The sequence below is a fragment of the Phascolarctos cinereus genome, unplaced genomic scaffold, assembly GCF_003287225.1.
Source record: "Phascolarctos cinereus isolate Bilbo 61053 unplaced genomic scaffold, phaCin_HiC Scaffold_726;HRSCAF=1367, whole genome shotgun sequence".
Classification (NCBI taxonomy): Eukaryota; Metazoa; Chordata; class Mammalia; order Diprotodontia; family Phascolarctidae; genus Phascolarctos; species Phascolarctos cinereus.
This window is the reverse complement of record NW_027556098.1, coordinates 361,639,987-361,659,924: the sequence shown is the minus strand read 5'-3', so window position 1 is coordinate 361,659,924 and position 19,938 is coordinate 361,639,987. Positions and strand designations below refer to the sequence as shown.

Sequence of the window (19,938 nt, the reverse complement as noted above, 5' to 3'; positions counted from 1 at the left end):
AATAGTTGCTTAATAAATATTTATTGACCAACAAAATTAGAGATTTGTTTGGCGGGTTTGGTACATGCAGAAAAACCATCTCCTTTCTGTGGACTATAAGCATTTTTTAAATTTATTTATAACATTCATTTAAAAAAATTTTTTTCATTTATTTCTTTAAATATTTCCCAATTACATATAAGAAATTTTTTAATATTCATTTTTGAAAATTTTGAATAACAAATTCTCTCCCTCCCCTGTCCCTCCCCTACCCCTTGAGAAGGCAAGCAATATATCGATTATACACAAGAAGTCATGCAAAACACATTTCCATATTAGCCATGTTGTAAAACAGCCACAACAATAAAAAGCAAGAAACATAAAAATAGTGGATAAAGTATGCTTCATTCTGTACTCAGAGGTCATTGGTTCTCTCCCTGGATGTGGGTAGCATTTTTTTTAAACATTGGTTTTTTGGAATTGTCTTAGATCATTGTCTTGGTCAGAGTAGCTAAGTCTTTCACAGTTGATCATCGTTACATTGTTGCTGTTACTGTGTACAATGTTCTCCTGGTTCTGCTCATTTCACTTTGCACCAGTTCATTTTAAGTCTTTCCAGGTTTTTCTGAAACCATCCCTCTTGTCATTTCTTATAGCACAATAGTATTCACAATCCTGCACCATAACTTGTTCACCTATTCCCCAACTGATGGGTATCCCCTCAATTTCCAATGCTTTGCCACCATGAAAAAAGCTGTTACAAATATTTTGTACACTTAGGTCCTTTTCCTTTTTCTTTGATCTCTTTGGGGTACAGACCTAGTAGTGATATTGCTGGGTCAAAGGGTATGCACAGTCTTTTAGGCCTTTGGGCATAGTTCCAAATTGTTTTCCAGACTGGTTGGACCAGTTCAACTGTGAACATTCTTTTTTTTTTAATTTTAATTTTAATTTTTCTATTTTTTTAACTGTGAACATTCTTGATCTGTATTCTTTTCATGGAGGTAATAATCTAAGTTTCTTCTAAAAGGAATAAATCTGTTTCTGAATCAAATAGCTGATCACTGTGGTGGGAGGAAGGAGAAGGGAATAGCACACAGTAGTATAAAAAGTTCTGGCTCCTATGAGCTGGTACTGTGAGCAGTAACATGGAACCTGGTTCTAAACCTTTTTTTTTTTTGGTGAGGCAATTGGGGTTAAGTGACTTGCCCAGAGTCACACAGCTAGTAAGTGTTATGGGAAATGTTATAGTAAGTGTTAAGGGAAGGGATGGTCATCCATGAAAACTCTGGTATTGTAGAATAGCATCATTCATGCTATTACTGCTACTTAGAAGACCTGTTGGTGGCCCTTCTGGCAGATTGTGGCATAATGGGCATAGATGCTGCCCCAAACATCATTTCTGCTTCCAATGGTGGCTCTAATATGGCTGTAGCCATGGTCATGCCAGAGCTTAATGGGAAGGTTAAAGGTAGCCTTCCATATTCTTATTCCCAATGTATTTGTGGTTGATCTGAACCGGAAAAACCTGCCATATAGAATGTTATCAAGAATGTGGTGTATCAGAGGGGCCCTTGAAGGGTACCTTGGGCTGTTCAGAAGACAACGTCAGGGCAGAACAGCCACTCTCTTCCCTTTGATGTCTGACTTGCTATTATCACCCTTCATGACCACTTTGTGAAGCTCATTTCCCACTATGACAATGAGTATGTTTATGGCAGCAGCTTGGTACACCTCATGGTCCTCAAGAAACAAACTAGAAAGCCACAGATCTTAGTTCCCAGCAAAAAGAGGAATCCCACCCCAGGGGAGTCCACATCCCTAACTCTTTACCCTGTACTGAGGATCACATGCCCCAAGGCAACCCCTGTAATAGAAGGGAGAAGCAGAGTTTCAAAAGAAAGCCAATGTTGTATTCAGTGCAAATAAAATAAGATACAAAGGATTACAGAAGGAAACCAATAGTGTTGAAATACAGTAATGAACAGATTAAAAAAAAAGATCCCAGGCCCTAGGTTGAGGACCCTTGGTGTCCAGGGTGTCTGTAAGCTTTCTTCTGTTGGGGGTTGGTGGGAGAGGAGGTTGGACTATGCCCTCCTAGGACCCTAACTCAGAGATCCTATGGTTTCTAAAACAATCGGGGCCAGAATGGAGCTCAAGAGGTTGGCCAACCTGTCACTCCACACCTCCTCTGTCTACAATCTCATTTGCAAATTGAATGGCATTGTCTGCCCCCTCATCTTTCAGGCCTTTGAAGAAATATCAAAGAGGCCAGTCTCATGACCCTCCTTCCTGAGGCAGGTGTGACATCCTGTGTTGTTGTTATCCCACTATGGGAGCAAATGAAAATGTGGGTGAGAAGCACTTTCCCGATGTGATACGATGTGGATGCTTTCATTTCTGAGATTATTAGTATTTATAGCCATTCAGAGTCTGAGCTAGCTTCTTGCATACACAGCTGATAAATGCATTGTGGACATTGTCTAGTCTCCCTACTTCAGAGAAGAGTTTGGTTGTGCAAGAAAGAAGCATAAGGATTGCTGTATATCACCTCCTCTCCAAAGCCCTGTACTCTGCCCCAAGAGACAATGTCAGAGCTGAGAGAGGCTTTAGAACAGAGAATGTCAGAGCTGGGAGAGCTTTAGAAAACAGAATCTCAGAGCTGGGAGGGACCTTAGAACACAGAATGTCAGAGTTGGGAGAAGCTTTAGAGCATGGAATGGTCAGAGTTAGAAGGGAGCTCAGAGAAAATCCAATTCAGTCCGTTCACAGAGGAAGACATTGAGACTCAGGGATCCCAAAATCCTCAATTTAGGGCTGGATGAGACATTAGAGGCCATGTAGTTCAACCTACTCCTTTTCTAGATAAAGAACTGAGGCCCAGAGGCTAAATGACTTGCCCAAGGTCACACAGGTAGTAAGGGAGTCAGGACTAGAACCCAGGTCCTTTGACTCCAAAAGCAGCCCTCCTTAAGGGCAGAGGCAGGCCCAGGACTAGTAGATGGTCAGGTCCCCTGAGTCTCTGAGTTCAGCACTCTTTCCAGGCCACCCTGCTGTACTTGGCCCTGGCTACCATCCGTTTGGACATGGATCGTTCCTCAAAAAGCCAGGTTGCTAAGTGCAAAGGCCTCTCATGCCTTTCCTGTGACCTTCTCCTGCTGAGAAGTCCTGCTCCCAGGGTAGGGTAGCCTCTTCCATTGAGGCTTCTTCTTAGGGATAATGCATGCAAGGCTTGGCCAATCTGCCTGCCACCAGGGAGTGGGGCCAGGACTCGGAATGGTTCTCTAGGGCTCATTCTCATTCCACTCAACACAAGGTCCAAATTAAGCCCTGTCAACTTTGTAGATAGACGACTGAAGCTTAGTAACACACCAAATTCAGTAAGGGACTTCCCATGGCCCAAACTAATTCACACATACCGAGAAGCTGGGAGAGGGAAATAAGAAAGAATAAGCCAGACACTCAGGGAAATGCTCAGTCTTTACCATCTCAAATTCTTCCTACCCTACGTTGGCACAAATGGGTTCAGTAGGAACAAGCAAGCAGTCGTAACATGGGGCTGGGCCTTTCCATCGGTTCTAAGCCTTGAATCAAAAGCATGAGTCAGGCTGGGTCTGTGAGCAAGCCACCTGCCTCCGGGCCGCTGCGGATGACAAGCAGTGGTAATTGAGTAATTGGTAGTTCAGAGAAAAGAATATAGAACACAAAAGCACTTCAGTAGGCTTGTCTTTAGAAATTTCCTTTTTTTCCTTCCTCTCTATTTTTTTTTTTTGGCATTAAGCAACATTAGAAAGACAGCTCTGTAGACTCCTGGGTGTTGTTTATCCACTTGGAGACAGAGTGAGAATATCCGTCAACCCTCGGCAGCCTCTCTGTAACACCTCCTTGGTGACTTCAGTGCTCCTGTGTGAGTCTAGAGTGAAATGCTCAGGGAAGAGTATTGTGTAGCCTGGAGCCTTTGTGTCGAGTAGAAAGAGACTTGAGTGGGCAGGCCAAAGTCCTGGGTTCAAATTCAAGCCCTCCCACTATTCTAGCCTATTCTGGGTGGCTTTGGGCAAGTGTCTTCTCTCCTCTGGACTTCTGTGAAAGGAGAGAATTGGAGTAGATTGTCTCTAACGTACCATTCAGCTTTAAAATCCTGATATAGTGAGGGGGGAGAGAGAATGCTGGGAGTTGTGGGACTGGGTTTGAGTTCTCGTATCTTGGGTGTGTTCCCTCACCTTTCTGGGCCTCAGCTTCCCCACTTGCAAAAGAGGGAGAAAATTGGATTAGATCATACCTAATGTCCTTTCAAGCTCTAAAGATCCTCATAATTCTAATCATTTAGTGGTTTTCTGGCTGGCATCTGGACACGTTTGTCCATCTCTGAGGCAGCACTATCTCCTAGGCACCAACAGAGGGCACCACATGGCTGTAGTCATCCCTGCATGAAGTGTTCTTCCCCATCCCCTTTTGTCTGAAGTTCCTGAATGATCTTGTTCTTGAGATTAAAATCAGAGTCACAGGGAATCCTTCTTTCTCCTGCTCCCAGCCTAGACTGGGAGCTGGGAACTCCTGTTTCCTCAGAGGACCATTTAGTCCATTTCTCTATGGTCAGAAAGGACAGTCTTCCATGACTTGCAAATGACCAACGCACACATATATATACATGTCCCTTCCCCTCTTTCTTTTATTTCCATGTAGCTCTAACATTAATAGGAATGATCAGAGATTTGTGATACAAATAGTATTTTACTATCTTGCCAAGACTTGTCCAATAATCCATCAAGGGAGCAGGCTGCTCCCTCAACGCTGGAAGTATTGATTACCTGCTAAAAATACAGTATATTGGAGTCTGGCTCTGTGGTTCCTCCGACTCCAGGATTTTATGATAATGTGCTAATCCAAATGAAAACACATACCTTTGAATAAAATTCCATTACAACAAAGTCATCTGGTCAGTCTGTGGAGGTTGGTTGTAGTGAGATGGAGCTCTTGTGAGCCAACAGCCCTAACTCCTCCACGGAGCTTCCAGGGGGAGGTCCTTGCCTGCCAGACAGCCTGAGAGCATCATGGAAATTAGGAGCCTTGAACTTGAAAGCAATTACTGGTGTCTGATCTGAGTATCCCCAAGGCTAAAAACATGGTCATTTGATGTAATCCCAGAGAGTTCCAGGGAGCCTGAATGTTTCCCTACTGTGTGTTTTGTCTCTTTGTACCTCCCCTGCACTTGGCACACAGTAGGTACTCAATAAATGTTTGTCCGGTTGGAGTGAGTTGCATAATAAAAAATGGCCTTCAAGAAATAGGGTTAGTGCATATTTAGAAAACAATGAACCAATTCAATTAGTTAATCTGCATTAACTAGGGAAACCCCGTCGGGATAGTGGGAAGAACATAGGATTGAGAGTTGGGAGACTTTGGTTCAAGTCCTGATTTGGTCTCTTACCTTGTTATGTTACTGTGGGAAATCACACTCCTTCCCTGAGCCTCAGTCTCCTCATCTGCAAAATGGGGATATCATTGATCCACTCCCTATAGCACAGGACTTTTGCAGGCTGTGAAATGCTCTCTATAGGAATGGGGCCATTATTATCTGCATCAAAGGTGCTAATTACATAAGGTGCATATGTTGGGTCTGTTATTGCTTATCTAGCAAATCATCAGTAAGATGAGGGGTTTGGGCTTTCGGCTCTGGAGCTCTGATCCTTTGAGAGATGATTCTCTGACAGTGAATCCTGCCATGAGCCCCCTGTTCTCCTCCTAGAAGCCAGAGGGGCGTGACTATCTGAGCATCTAGAGGTGGTCTGTTGCCATGTGCCCAGTGGCAGCTAAGGTTGCTAAATCAGTGGAGATCTGCCAAATGAAGAATCGTCCTCACTGTCTAGGGGCTAAATACTTATGGCGCAGACCACACACCCAAGAGCTCACGAATCCCAGCAGCTCCCCACCCCCCATCCCATGCTATTGGGCTTTCACAGCTAATGGCCTGCAGTCAACAGAATCCTCTGGAGTGTTTCCGGCCCCTTCAGAAAGCCATCCATCTATCCGGAAGCAGGGAGGTTTGTGCTATTTATTGATGGGCAGAAGGTTCCCTGATGTGGGTGCTCTGGGCAGCCGGCCTGAAGACCAGTGATGGGGCTTCTCCATGAGCTGCAGGTCCCTTGGAGGGGTCTCAGTGACAGCCACAGGATTTCACCACCATATTCCGATGTTTCTTCAGAATGACATTGTTGCTGGTATCATAATAAAGGACCGAGGTGGCGCTCAGCTTGGTGGGAGCACAGCAGGCCTTGGGGACACTGTCGGGCTTCATCAGGTGCACCTATGGGGGCAAAGGATTCAGCAAGCTTGGCCTTCCTGGGAGGAGCTGCTCAGCATGCTCCCAGCGGGCCAGAAGTCACTCAGTGAAGGAGGAAATTAAGGGAAGCAGGATATTTTCCCCCCAAACAAATCCATTTTTGTTTTCGTATCGCTTACATTTCCCAATCTCTCTCCCTCCCAGAGACACATCTGTTATAACAAAGATAAAATAAAAGGGGGGAAGGGAGAGGAAACTCAGCAAAATGAGTCAACACATGGAAAAAGTTGTATGTGATATGTAGTGTTTCAGACCCGTGGACCCCCACTTCTGCAAAAAAGCAGGGAGTGGTGTCTTCTCATGCCTCTTCTCTGGGGCCAAGCTCAGTCCCTGTCATTTCACAGCATTCATAGCCCACTCTTTTCTTGTTCTTCTTCTCTTTATTGGCATTGTTTTAGTCATTGTGTTTACTGTCTCCCTGGCTCTGTGGTGAGCACAAGGTTTTCAGGTTTTTTTAAAAATACTTCTTAAATGTGGGAAGACTTATATGAACTGACTCAGGGTGAAGTAAGCAACACCAGCAGAACAAGACAAACACAGACTATGACCATGTCCATGGAAAGTACAATGACAAAAAAAATATCAAAATTTACTTCTTCAATCAGAAACTTTTTTTTTAAAAAGAAGATAACTCTCTGTCTAGTAGATAGTAGATTCAAGGGCAGTTAGGTGGTGCCATAGTTCACAGAGCACCAGGCTTGGAGTCAGGAAGACTCTATCTGTGAATTCAAATCTGACCTCAGACACTTACTAGCTATGTGACCCTGGGCAAATCACCTCACCCTGCCTGCCTCATTTCTTCGTCTGTAAAAGGAGCTGGAGAAAGAAATGGCAAAACACCCCTGTATCTTCACCAAGAAAATCCCAAATGGGGTCAAGAGGAGACGGACATCACTGAGCAGCAATAAAAGAGAGTAGACCCCGGGCTGGAAGGGATTATTTTACAGATGAGAGAACTGAGGCTTTGAGAAGTTCAGCATTTTGCCTGAGGTCACATCAGCAGTAAGTGCCAAAGGTGGGTTTTAAACCCACCCACGCAGCTCCTCGGCCTCTAAAGCCTGTGCTCTGTGTAGTTATAACGACCAAGCTTAGTTCCCCCCAAAGACATCTAAGGATCTGCTTCATTCCCATCTTTGCAGAGGTTAGGACCAGGGCTGTAAACTCTGCATACATAGTCAGACTTCACTAATGTGTTGGTTAACACTGAACTCTACTTTCTCCCCTTTCTTATTCATTGTCACAAAGGATGACTGTCTAAGAGGGATAGATTAGGAACTGAGGGCGATCTAAACCAAAGATGTCGATAAAACATTTTTGAAACCTGATACTTTTTTTTTCTTAAAAAGACCCATAAGGGACAGCTAGGTGGTGCAGTGGATAGAGCACTGGCCCTGGATTCAGGAGGACCTGAGGTCAAATCTGGCTTCAGACACTTGACACTTACTAGCTGTGTGACCCTGGGCAAGTCACTTAACCCCAATTGCCTCAGCAAAAAGAAATGCTTGCTACAGCAATCATACAAGGAAAATAAATTGAGGGAATGATCATAAGTAAAGAATACACAAACAACAACAAAAAAAAAGACCCATAATCTCAGCAGTTTGAGGACTCCCATCATCAATGCAGACCCTAGCCCAACTTAGATAGTTTCAAGTGCTGCCTTGGCCAAATGAATTGCTCCTCTGGGTGACCAGGAAGTTGACCTCTTGGTGGCTAACCAAGTTGGGCCCTAAATGACCTCACTAGGCCCATCCTCAAAGCCCTGCCAGCACTGTACAGAGCCTGCTGTCTGCTAAATGACAGTAATAAGGACAGTTAAGGGACATTAAAGAATGGGGATTCCCTCAAACTATTCAGGGCCTTTGTGGTCACGAACTTTTACATCCATTTATCTAACTGGATCTTTACAGAGCCTGAGTGGGAGACAAGAGAGGGCTTATTAGGCACATTTCACAGAAGAAGAGACTGAGGCTCAGAGAGGGGGAATGCCCTGCCCAAAGTCACGCAGGTCACAACTGACCCAGCCCAAACATGAACTCAGGTGTCCTGATTGTAAGTCTAGTCAGTGATCTTTCCACTACACCCTAAACCAGTACTTTCCTTAAAAAAGACTCTGGTTGAATGAGTAGATTATTTTCAGCCTTCATGAAAATATTTATTCTAAACTCCTGGCAGGCCGGGCTGCAGTTTACATTGGAACCCTTCTCACGGTGGTGGCGGCAGTGGCAGGCGGTGCCCCTTCTGTGGGCAGACTAAGGCCTCTCTGCCCCTCGACCATCCGCCAGGCCCTGGCCCCATCAGGAAAGGGCCAGGTGAGGGGAGGTAACCTTACTCCAGCTAGATATGAGGCCTGCTCTTAGGGCCAAGGGCCCCACAAGGTCAGCCTGATGGCGGCATTTGCTATTTGATGCTGCAGCTCTTGTTGAGGGAATGACCTTCCCTCTGCTCCGAGCTGGCCTCAGCCCTGTGAATATTCCACTAACTCAGCGGCCTGGCAAGTCCCACTGCTGGACAGACCAGATGGGTGACTGCCGCAAACACTGAACTTGCCCAAGACCCACAGGGACGAGGGGGAAATCCACTTGGTCTGAGAGGCTGGTGCCTGTCCAGAGTAGGGCTGGCTCAGGGTGTGAGGAGCCTGCTTCCTTCTTTCTGGCCTCAGACAATTTGTTGTTGTAGCTCAGTCATTTTCAGTCGTGACTGACTCTTCATGACCCCATTTGGGATGTTCTGGGCAAAGATACTGGAGTGGTTTGTTGTTTCCTTCTCCAGCTCATCTTACAGATGAGGAAACTGAGGCAAACAGGGCGAAGTGACTTGGCCAGCATCACCCGGTTAGGCCAGATTTGAACTCATGAAGTTGAGTGTAACTGGCCACTCTATACACTATGGTGCCACCTAGAGGCCTTGGACAACTAGATCTCATCAATGCTGCAATCAGGGCACAATGTGTATGAATCTAGCAAAGTCACATCTCCTGTCTGGGCTTCCATTTCCTCATCTGTAAAATGAGGGGTTTGCTCTCAGTGGCCTCAGAGGTCCTTTCCAGCTCTAAATCAATGCTGCCAAACCGACCTCTGGGCCTCTGTGTTCATCTCAGATCAGCCACTGCTGGGGCATCTTCAGAGAGCTTGGAGTGAGTCTCCCCTCTCCTTTCCCCCACAAATATGTGTGGTAGGTTAGTTTGTCTCAGGAGAATGAGGAAGAGAAACATTGCTTCATGCTATGAAACAAGATGGCTTCATCCCCACCATCTACTCTCTACTGCTTTTTATGTGGTCTTCACCTATTAGGATGTAAGCTCTCTGAAAGCAAGGACTCTTTTTGCTTATATTTGTATCCTGAGTGCCTGGCATAGAGCAAAAACTTAATAAATGCTCCCTTCTTCCTTTCTCTTTCTTTCTCTTTCTTGCTTTCTTTCTTTCTTTCTCTCTTTCCTCCTCCCTCCCTTTCTGCTCTCCCTCCCTTACCTTCCTTCCTTCCCTCCTTTCTTCCTTCCTTCGTACCACATTGAAAAGGTTGCCAGAGAAGTACTTATAGGACTCAGGTCATGCTGGTTGAATGTGACTTGGAGTCAGGAATTCTGGCTGTGCCTTTTCCTAGCTGAGTGATCTTAGGAAAATTACTTCTTCTCTCCTCAGTTTCCTCATCTGAAAAATGGGGATAATAATACTTTCACTACCTACCTCACACAACTGGTTGTAAGGACTAAATTAAATAATGCTTGTAAAGTGCTTTGTAAGTGCAAGTTGCTTATTATTAAAATCTATCAAAACTCAGTTGAAGTCAGCAAGTTTGCAGAGTCAAGAAGCTGCCAGAGAGTACTATTTTAGAAACTCTCACACCAAGGCTGTTAAGTAAAAAGGACTAATTCACTTGGATTAATTCTATAAGATTTCTTGTAACACTGCTGTGGTGAGCCTGTCTCTCTTTTACTTTCCTCCCTTATTTGCAATGTCATTTTAACCTGAATCAGGACTTGAAGCCAAAAGAGTGAGAAAACCTTTCTGCAGAGCAGCCGGGCTCACTGGGAGCTGAAAGGCAGGTACTGACCAGGGACTGCAGGATGGCGTGGTTGGTGGCATTCATGCAGGAGTCCAGTGGGAAGGCACACTCCCCCTCACAGTAATAGGCAGAGTACCCTTGAGGTGCAATGACCCAGTCCTAGAGAGAGAGAAAACTTCCATTCAGCCAGTCACCCACCCAGCCACCCATCCGCCCACTCTGACCACATCAGAACAAGTCACCTACTTGGAACCGAACACTGTTCTCTCTCTCGCACAGTGTGAGCTGCCAACCTGCCTTCTCTGGTCCTAATATATAACGCTATCTCCTGTCTCTGTTGTGCCAATGCCTGGCATGAGCCTGGAATGTGCTCTTGTCCCCTCTGCCTCTCAGAATCTCTCTTCTGTCAAGAAATAGCACAGGCCCCACCTCTTGCTTGGAGCCTTTCCTGATCCCCTCCCTAAACCACCTGGGATTTAACTACTGTGTATTTATTCTTATATTCATATACACTCATATGCACTTGTTTTCTCTCCCATCAGAATACAAGCTTGCCAGTAAGGACTGTTTCAATCTTTGTACTCCTGTCCCCAGGTTTAACACAGTGTCTGGGACACGGTGGGTGTTTAATACGTGCTTGCTGATTGGCTGGCTTCTATGAGAGAAGCCGAGAGCACAGTCCCACATATTGGTTCACAATTGGGATCTGCAGGCCTCCAGCAAGAGGATGTGGTACTGAACCCCAGGGGCAGACACGGCTGACTTACATCCTGAAGGGTTTGAAAGAAACTTGTCTTGAATTCAAATTTAAAACAATTCCCTATATCATTAAACAACAACTCAAACCCCCAAACAACCTTTCCTTGATAACAACACTGTGGTACTCTATATGTACACAGCAGGTGTTTAATAAATGCATGCTGGCATGGAATGGATTCTGGTAAGAACTAGGGGTAGTCAAAGCCCAGGAACGTGAGGCTGTGATGGAAAGACATCCTTCCACTTGCACTGGGTAGGCCTGTCCCAAAGTTGAATGTGAACTTTTCTCTGACTAGGTAGAAGGAGGTGTCCTCATTCACTCCCCATTGGAATAACTAGATGCATACAAAGGCTCACCATTCTTAGGAACTGAGAAGGCAGAATGGCATGACATGAACATGGAGAGTGAGGAAACACTTTCCTCCTGGGGCTTTCCTGCCTCTGCACTTGTGCTCCCATATGCCTGGGAAGTCAAGGGATTTTGACACCAAAATGAAGTCATATCTCACGGACCAATCCTGGGAGGGATTTGACTCTGTGCAACTCAGAAAGCATTAAATAGGTGTCTACTGTATCCTGGGCACTGTACTTGGAGTGTAATACTGTGGGAAACGCAATAGATTTAAAGTTAGTAGACATGGGTTCAAATCCCTGCTCTGCCACTTGGGCTCCCTGTGAACTTTGGGGCATAGCAATTCTCTCTGGGCCTCGGTTTCCTTATTTGTAAAAGGATGAGTTGGATTTGATGACCTCTAGGTTCACTTCAGATCCAAACTTAGGCTCCTATGACAAAAATAAAAGTCTCTTCTCTCAAAGAGCTTACATCCTACTGGGTGTGGGGCAGACATTGCATACCAGATAAGGAAATCAATCTCTCTCTCTCTCTCTCTCTCTCTCTCTCTCTCTCTCTCTCTCTTTCCATCTCCCTTACCTCTCTCTGTCTCTTTCTGTTTCTCCCTTTCTCTTCCCCTCTCCTCTTTCTATTTCTTTCTTCCTCTTTTTCTCTTTCCTTCTCCTTCTCTTTTTCTTTCTCTCTCTCCTCCATATCTCTCTCATTCTGTCTCTCTCTTTCTCTCCCCCTCTTGTCTATTTCTCCTTTCTCCTTCTCTCTCTCTCCCCCCCATATCTCTCTTATTCTCTCTTTCTGTCTCTCTCTCCCTCTTCTCTATTTGTCTCTTCTTCCTTTTCTTTTTCATTCTCTCTTTCCCTCTCTCCTCTCTCTCTCTCTCTCTCTCTCTCTCTCTCTCTCTCTCTCTCTCTCTCTCTCTCTCTTTCTCTCTCTCTGTTTCTCTCTCTCTCATAACTTGATTGGAGCTCCTAACATAAAGACACTCTGCGTCTCTGAATGCTCCTACCACATGAGTGGGAACAGTCTCTGTGTCAGTTGGCATACCCAGAAGGGGCTGCGTCCTTAAAACTCCCAGTCTGAGACAATCTCACCCTTTTTTCCTGAAGAGTTTTCCTTCTCCCTTCTCTTTTATCCTAGGAATATCATAGGTGCTTAATAAATGCTTGCTTTCTTCCAACTTCCAACTTTCTTCCAATCTTGCTCTACACATGTATCGTCTTTTGAATATCATGTTTTTCTTGCTAAGCTCCAGTCTTTTAAGATATTTTTTGCACAAAACAAGGGGTTTTGAGTGGCAAAGCTCTCTCATCTCTCTTTCTAGATGAAGTACACTCAAGAGCTGCTCAGACCATGAGGCTATAACCAGGGGCAATGTTGGTTTGCTAGACCTTAACTGAAGGCCAAATATTTTGGATGAAATCAATAGCCTCTTGAGGGTAGAACTGGCAACAAACATATAAACTGACAGCAACTTCAAAGGGAGCATTTATGCCACAAAACAAGCAGCCTGAGAGCATGTTGCTATTAATTCAATTCAATCCAGACTTTAGAAGGTGCAGGTACAGAGCATACAAAGATGAAACTTTTCCCCAGTCCCTGGCTTTAAGGAGTTGAAAAAGGAATGGGAAGGCTATGGCTCATGCACCAATAAGCATGGTACGAAGCAGAATCCACTGGGGACAAAAAAAAGATTCAAAGTGCAGAAGAATGTCCAGAGGGAGAGATCATATGTAGCTGGAGCTGGGGAGGGAATCAAGGAAGGCTTCATGGAAGAGATGCCACCTGAGCCATATCTTGAAGAAAGGGAAGGATTTCAGAAATGAGATGAGGAGGATGTATGCTCCAGGCATACAGGCTAGGCTACACCAACATATGGACATGAGAAAGGGCAGAGCTGGAAGGAAACAATTAGTCTGGTCTGGCTAGAACCTAGAATGCTTGAAAAAAAAGCTTGAAATAAGTGAAATAAGCCTGGAAAAGCAGATTGAAGATAGATCATGGCAAACCTTAAATGTCTGGTTTGGGTGTTTGTATTTTATCCTCGAGAAAATAGTGAGTCACAGAAAGTTTTTGAGCAGGGAAGATCCACGGATAAGGGAGATTATTTTGGCAGCTGGTGAGGATTGGAGAGTGGGAGAGACTAGAGGCAGGGACACAGTGCTGGGAAGCTATTACAACAGTAATGAGTGTGAGGTTATCAAGGCCTGAACAAAGGTGGTGTCAATATTAATGCCTTGTTATTAAGGAGGGAAGATAGGGGAAGTAAGCAAGGAAGGGCTATGCTCCCTAGGCCATAGCCCCAAAGGCTCAGGGGAAGAGGTCTTCAAGCATAAAGGTCAAGGTAGTCCTTGAAGGTCACTGCCTAGGCTGGAGTAAATCATGGCTCCTAGGAGAGTATTCTTAGGTACTCCTGATCAAGGACCCTTATCTTAATAACCCTTACCCAAATTTACATCCTTAGAATGGTGGCAATGCCAAAGGAGAAGCGCCCTGGACTAGAAGTCAGGAGACATAAATCCTGGTCCTTGTTCCGCCACTCCTTTGTTTTGTGACCGTGTGAAAATCATGCCCCCTCCCTGGGACTCAGTTTCCCTACCCATAAAATGATGGGGTTGGACTAGATCTAGACTTCCCAACCACCAATCCATAGACTGGTGTTGCCCCCAATCAATCAGTCAACAAGTATTTCTTAAGTGTTTACTCTGTGATAGGCCAAGTGCTGGGGATATGAAGAAAAGCACAAATGGTCCCAAAGAGGCTTACATTGTGGTGGGGGAGACAATATGTAAAGAAACAGGTACATAGGAGATATAGATATAATAGAAGAAAGGTAACCCTGGCTTAGAGGAATGGCTAACAGCAGGGAAATAACAGCAAATTTTCTCCCATGTTAACTTTTACTACCAAAAGCTCCTCATTTCTTAAAAACTTATATACTCATAACAGACTCCTCTTCTTTCTTGCCTCCTGTTCCTGTCTCTCCCTGTCTGCCCAGAGCCTGGTCCCTGTCCCTGAGGCAGGCAGAGCTCCCTTGCAGGGACTTCAGAGTGTGGAGCTGTCCGTGGTAGGTCATGAGCTGTTTTGTTTGCGCTGGAGGATCATTAAGGACCACTCCATCTCCAACTCCCTGGGAAGGTCTCAACACCTCTCTCCCAGGGCACCCTGGAAAGCCTCCCTTTAAGTGGCCACACTAGCCCCCAGAAAATTGCTTTATTCATACAAAATACTTCCTTGTGCCTCACACCCATGTTGGAATAGTCAGTGAGAGCAGAGAACATTCTGACACCTTGTATATACAATTTTTAAAAAAGGATTTCTTAATGAAGAAATGAAATAGGAAATTACCAGCCAACCCAGGTCCTGAAAGCTAACGTAGAGCTCATGCCTCCTGCAAACCTGTCTGCCCTCGGTGGCATGGATGTCATCTGGAGGAAGAGAAGGGTAAATATCTTTTCTAGAATACTGTTGGTCAGAGATAGTTCAACAGGTGTACGACCTCCCAGGGCAGTGGGGGGGGGAGTGTGGCATGGTAGAGAGAGCATTTTGACCCTGGGTTAAGTCATTTAACTTCTCTATGTTTTAATTTTCCCATCTGAAAATTGGAAGGATAATACTTTACTACTAACCTCATGGGGTTGTTATGAAGAAAGAGCTTTATAAGCCTTGAAGTCTTATTTAAATGTGAATGGTTATAATTATTTCATCAGGTTGATGAATAAGTCACTAAAAGTTATGAAATTATTAAAACATTGAAAAACTTGGCATGGTTGCTCTCTAGGACTACTGAGAGGCAGCCAGCTGGGGCAAATGGGACATTGCTCTTAGAATCAGGAGACCTCAATTCTATTGTTGGTTCTGTCACATATCAGCTGTGTGACACTGAGCAAATAATTCAATGTCTCTGTGCCTCAGTTTCCTCATCTCTAAAATGGGGCTAATGACACATTTGCTATTTTTCTGTCAGGATGGTCCTGAGGATCAAATAAGATACTAAATATAAAGTTCACTGAGACTTTAAGGCAATGTTGAAGCACCTGCACCATTTTTTTTTATTACTACTGGGACTTGGTTCTGCCCGGAGCATCCCTATTCCACCTCTTCTCTGAATGATGGGGATTTGGAAACTAGTCCTTGGCTCTCCTGCCATACTCTATGATCTGCAAATAAGGATTTGCCACATCTCTAACTTGTATTTGGAGACTTTCATTTCCTGCCTCTTACCAAAGATCCCTGGGAGTTTGTTTGGGTGGGGGAGGTCGTTGCTTTTTTTCGGCTGCCTTTTCTTTAGCTGCTTGAGTGCCCGAGGAGCTCGGATGGGATTTTGATTCGCCCTGAAAAAAGTGACCATAAAAGGTTGTTTGGAGCGTGGCCCCTGCCGACCCAGCAGTCCAGCTAATCCAGGATCGATGCTTCGCCCTGAGATATACAGGAAAGAAAACACATTTGTTTACTGAGGGCATGGATTCATATCCGATGATCACAGCAGATTCCCTAGGGATGCCAAATGGCTGATGAACCAGGGCCATACCCACCACTAAAACCGCAACCAGTCACCGAGACTTCACTGAGCCTTCCATCAAAATCTCTCATGGATACATGCCCCCTCCTCTATTTCCATGGCCACCAGCTTTTTCTGTTACCCTCCTGGACTACCTCAACAACCTCCTAACCAGCCTTCCTGACCTCCATCTGTCCCCCTGCAATCCATCCTGCACAGGCTGTAAGATTCATCCTTCCTTTTTTTTTTTTTTTTTGCACAGGGCTTTCATTTTTTTTCAGTTCTAAATTCTCTCTCTTTCTACCTCCCCCATACCTATTGAGAAGATAAGAAAAACAAATCCATTACAAATATGTATAGTTATACAAGACAAATTTCCACATTAGCTATGTTTAAGAAGGAAAGAAGGAAGGAAGGAAGGAAGGAAGGAAGGAAGGAAGGAAGGAAGGAAGGAAGGATGGAAGGAAGGAAGGAAGAGAGAAAGAGAAAAAGAAAGAAGAAAAATATGCTTCAATCCGTACTCTGAGTCCATCAATTCTCTATCTGGAGGTGGGTAGCATGTTTCATCACAAGTCCTTTGGACTTGGTCATCGTGTTGATCAGAGTTACTAAGTCTTTAAAAGTTGATTATCTTTACAATATTGCTGTTACTATACAGATTATTCTCTGGGTTCTGCTCACTTCATTTGGCATTAATTTATACAGGTTTTTCCAGGTTTTTCTGAAGTCATTCCCTTCGTCATTTCTTACAGTACAATAGTTTTCCTTTACATTCATATATCACAACTTGTTCAGCCATTCCCCAATTAATGGGCATCCCCTCAGTTTAAAATTCTTTTCCACCACAAAAGGAGCTGCTATAAATATTTTGTACCTGTCTTCTTTCTTTGATCTACTGGGGGTATAGACTTAGTAATAGTAATGCTGGGCCAAAGGGTAGGCACAATTTAATAGCTTTTTGTCCAGAATTTCAATTGCTTTCCAGAATGGTTGGACTAGTTCACAGATCTACCAACAATGTACCAGTTTCCCCACATCCCTCCAGCATTTTTCATTTTCCTTTTTTGTCATCCTAGCCAAAGTGATGGGTGTTAAGTAAGGTGGTACCTCAGAGTTGTTTTCATTTCCATTTTTCTAATTATTTGTGATTCAGAGCATTTTTTTCTATGGCTATTGACAGCTTTCACTTCTTCCCTTGAAAACTGATTGTTCATATATTTTGACCATTTATAATTGGGAAATAACTATTATTCTTGTAGTTTTGACTCAGTTCTCTATATATTTTAGAAATGAGACCTTTTTGAGGGAAATCTGCTGCAAAGAATTTTCTCCTGGTTTCCTGCTTTTCTTTTTCTTTTAGATGCATTGGTTTTGTTTGTTGCAAACTTTTTAATTTAATGTAATCAAAAATCATCCATTTTATCTCTCATAAATCTCTCTATTGTTTGATCATAAACTCTTCCTCTATCCAAAGATATGACAAGTAATTTCTTCCCTGTTTCACTCATTTGCTTATGACATCACCCTTTATATTCAAATATTGCACCCATTTTGAGCTTATCTTGATATACATTATGAGATGTTGATCTATGCTTAGTTTCTGCCAGACTGTTTTCTAGTTTTCTCAACAAATTATTTTTGTCAAATAGTGAAATCTTTCCCCAATAGCTGGGATCTTTGCTTCTGAACAATGTGTACCAAATTTTTCCCCCTAATCAACCTCTCTATTTCTTACCCAATACCAAATTGTTTTGATGATTACAGCTTTGTAGTATAGTTTGGGATCTGTTATTGCCAGTTCCCTTTCCATTTTTTTTATTGATTCCCTTGATATTCTTGACCATCTGTTCCTCCAGATGAATTTTGTTATTTTTTTCTAGCTCTATAAAATAACTTATTGGGGAGTTTAATTGGTATGGCACTGAATAAGTAAAATAATTTAGGCTGTATTGTTATTTTTGTATTATTGGTGTGGCCTACTCAGGAACAATTAATATTTCTCCAATGACTTAGATCTGTTTTCATATATGTGAAATATGTTTTATAATTGTGTTTATATAGTTCCTGTGTGTGTCTTGGCAGGTAGACTCTTACATATTTTGTACTGTCTGCAGTTATTTTAAATGGATTTTCTCTTTCTACCTTTTCCTGATGGGTCTTGTTGGTAATATGCAGAAATGCAGATGATTTGTGTGGGTTTAAGTTACATACTGCAACTTTGCTGGAGTTAATTGTTTCGGCTAGTTTTTAGTTGACTCTCTAGGGTTCTCTAAGTTAACCATGACAGCCTCTGCAAAAAGTGAGCTTTGTTTCCTCATTGCCCTCACTTATTCCTTCAATTTCTTTTTCTTAATGCTATAGCTAGTGTTACTAGTAAAATACCCATCTTACTAGAAAGGCTTTTAGCTTATCCACATTACAAATAATGCTTGCCCTTGGTTCGAGATAGATGCTACTTATCATTTTAAGAAACGCTCCATTTATACTTGTGCTTTCAAATGTTGGGTTTTTTTTTTTCAACAGGAATGGGTATTGTATTTTGCCAAAAGCTTTTTCTGCCTCTGTTGAAAAAGCATATGAAATCATATGATTTTTGTTATTGATGTAGTTAGTTATGCTTATAGTTTTCTTAATACTGAACCAGCTCCTACATTCCTGGTATAAATCCAGCCAGGTCATAGTGTATGTATGATCTTTAAGATATTATTGTAATGTCCTTGCTAGCATTTTATTTAAATTTTTTGCATCAATATTCATTAAGATAATTGGTCTATTGTTTTTCCCTTTGTTTTGATTTTCCCTGACTTAGGTATTAAGGCTATATTTGTATCATAGAAGGAATTTGGTAAAACTCTTTATTTTTTTGAACAGTTTATGTGGCATTGGAATTAATCATTCTTTAAATATTTAGTAGAATTCACTTGTAAATCCATCTGGTCCTAGTTTTTTTTCCCCCTTAGGGAACTCATTTATGGCTTATTCAATTTCTTTTTCTAAGATAGGTTTACTTAAACATTCTATTTCCTGCTCTGTTAATCTGGCAGTGTATATTTTTATAGATATTTATCCCTTTTATTTAGATTGTCAGTTTATTGGCATATAGTTGGGCCAAATAGCTCCTAATAATTGCTTTTATTTCTTCTTCATTGGTTATGAATTCACCTTTTTCATTTTTAAGATTGGTAATTTGGTTTTCTTCTTTAAAAAAAAACACCTCAAATTGGCCAATAGTTCACCTATTTTATTGTTGTTGTTTTTTAAAACAGCTTCCAGTTTTATCTATTAGTTTAATTTTTAAGAATTTCAGTTTTGTTAATCTCTCCTTTGACTTTTAGGATTTCTATTTAGTGTTTAATTGGAGTTTTAAAATTTGATATTTTTCTAAGTTGTTTTTTTGTTGTATATCCAGTTCATTGATCTATTCTCTCTCTGTCTCTGTCTGTCTGTCTGCCTATCTGTTTCTCTCTCTCTCTCTCTCTCTCTCAATGTAAACATTTAGGGATAGAAATTTTCCCTTAAGTACTGCTTTGGCTGTATCCCACAAATTTTGGTATGTTTCTCATTGTTGTGATTATCTTTAACGAAATTTTTTATTGTTTCTATGATTTGTTCTTTGACCCTTTCATTCTTTAGGACTAGGGCTCTCTTTCTGTCCCAATGCTCCCTGCCCTGGTGTTCAGTCTTAGCCCCCTTACCATCTCTGGACACTAGAAGGCTCCCAAGCTGCACTCCTGGCCAGCTTTTGTTTCAGTGTCTTTCGTTTCAATCAGACTTCTATGTCTACCTTCCTAAGCTGTCCTGTGTGGAAAAAATGACTCACTGTGACTTAGATTTCCTGATCAAAATTTGGTCTAGTGCATTTTTTAGGTTTTTGTGGAGGAAGTGTGCTGGGTGAAATGGGAAGAAATCCTGACTCTTACTACATCATCTTGACTCAAGATTCATTCTTCCAATGCATAGATCTCATTATATCACTTTATATGCTCTGCCTAAAATTCAGAACAGTAT

At 42.8% G+C, this 19,938-nt stretch overlaps 1 protein-coding gene across 1 annotated transcript in view; it reads right to left on the bottom strand.

Moving 5' to 3' along the window:
• Positions 1-4,624: 4,624 nt before the first annotated feature.
• The window catches only part of LOC110206318 (bone morphogenetic protein 8B), a 47,273-nt gene continuing 31,959 nt past the window's right edge, over positions 4,625-19,938 (bottom strand). The window contains exons 4-7 of the mRNA XM_020983596.2: positions 15,654-15,848; positions 14,778-14,857; positions 10,373-10,483; positions 4,625-6,283 (exon numbers count right to left, since the gene is read on the bottom strand). Coding sequence (XP_020839255.1) covers positions 6,134-6,283; positions 10,373-10,483; positions 14,778-14,857; positions 15,654-15,848 — 536 coding nt within the window. The 3' untranslated portion in view covers positions 4,625-6,133. The remainder of the gene's footprint in view (positions 6,284-10,372; positions 10,484-14,777; positions 14,858-15,653; positions 15,849-19,938) is intronic.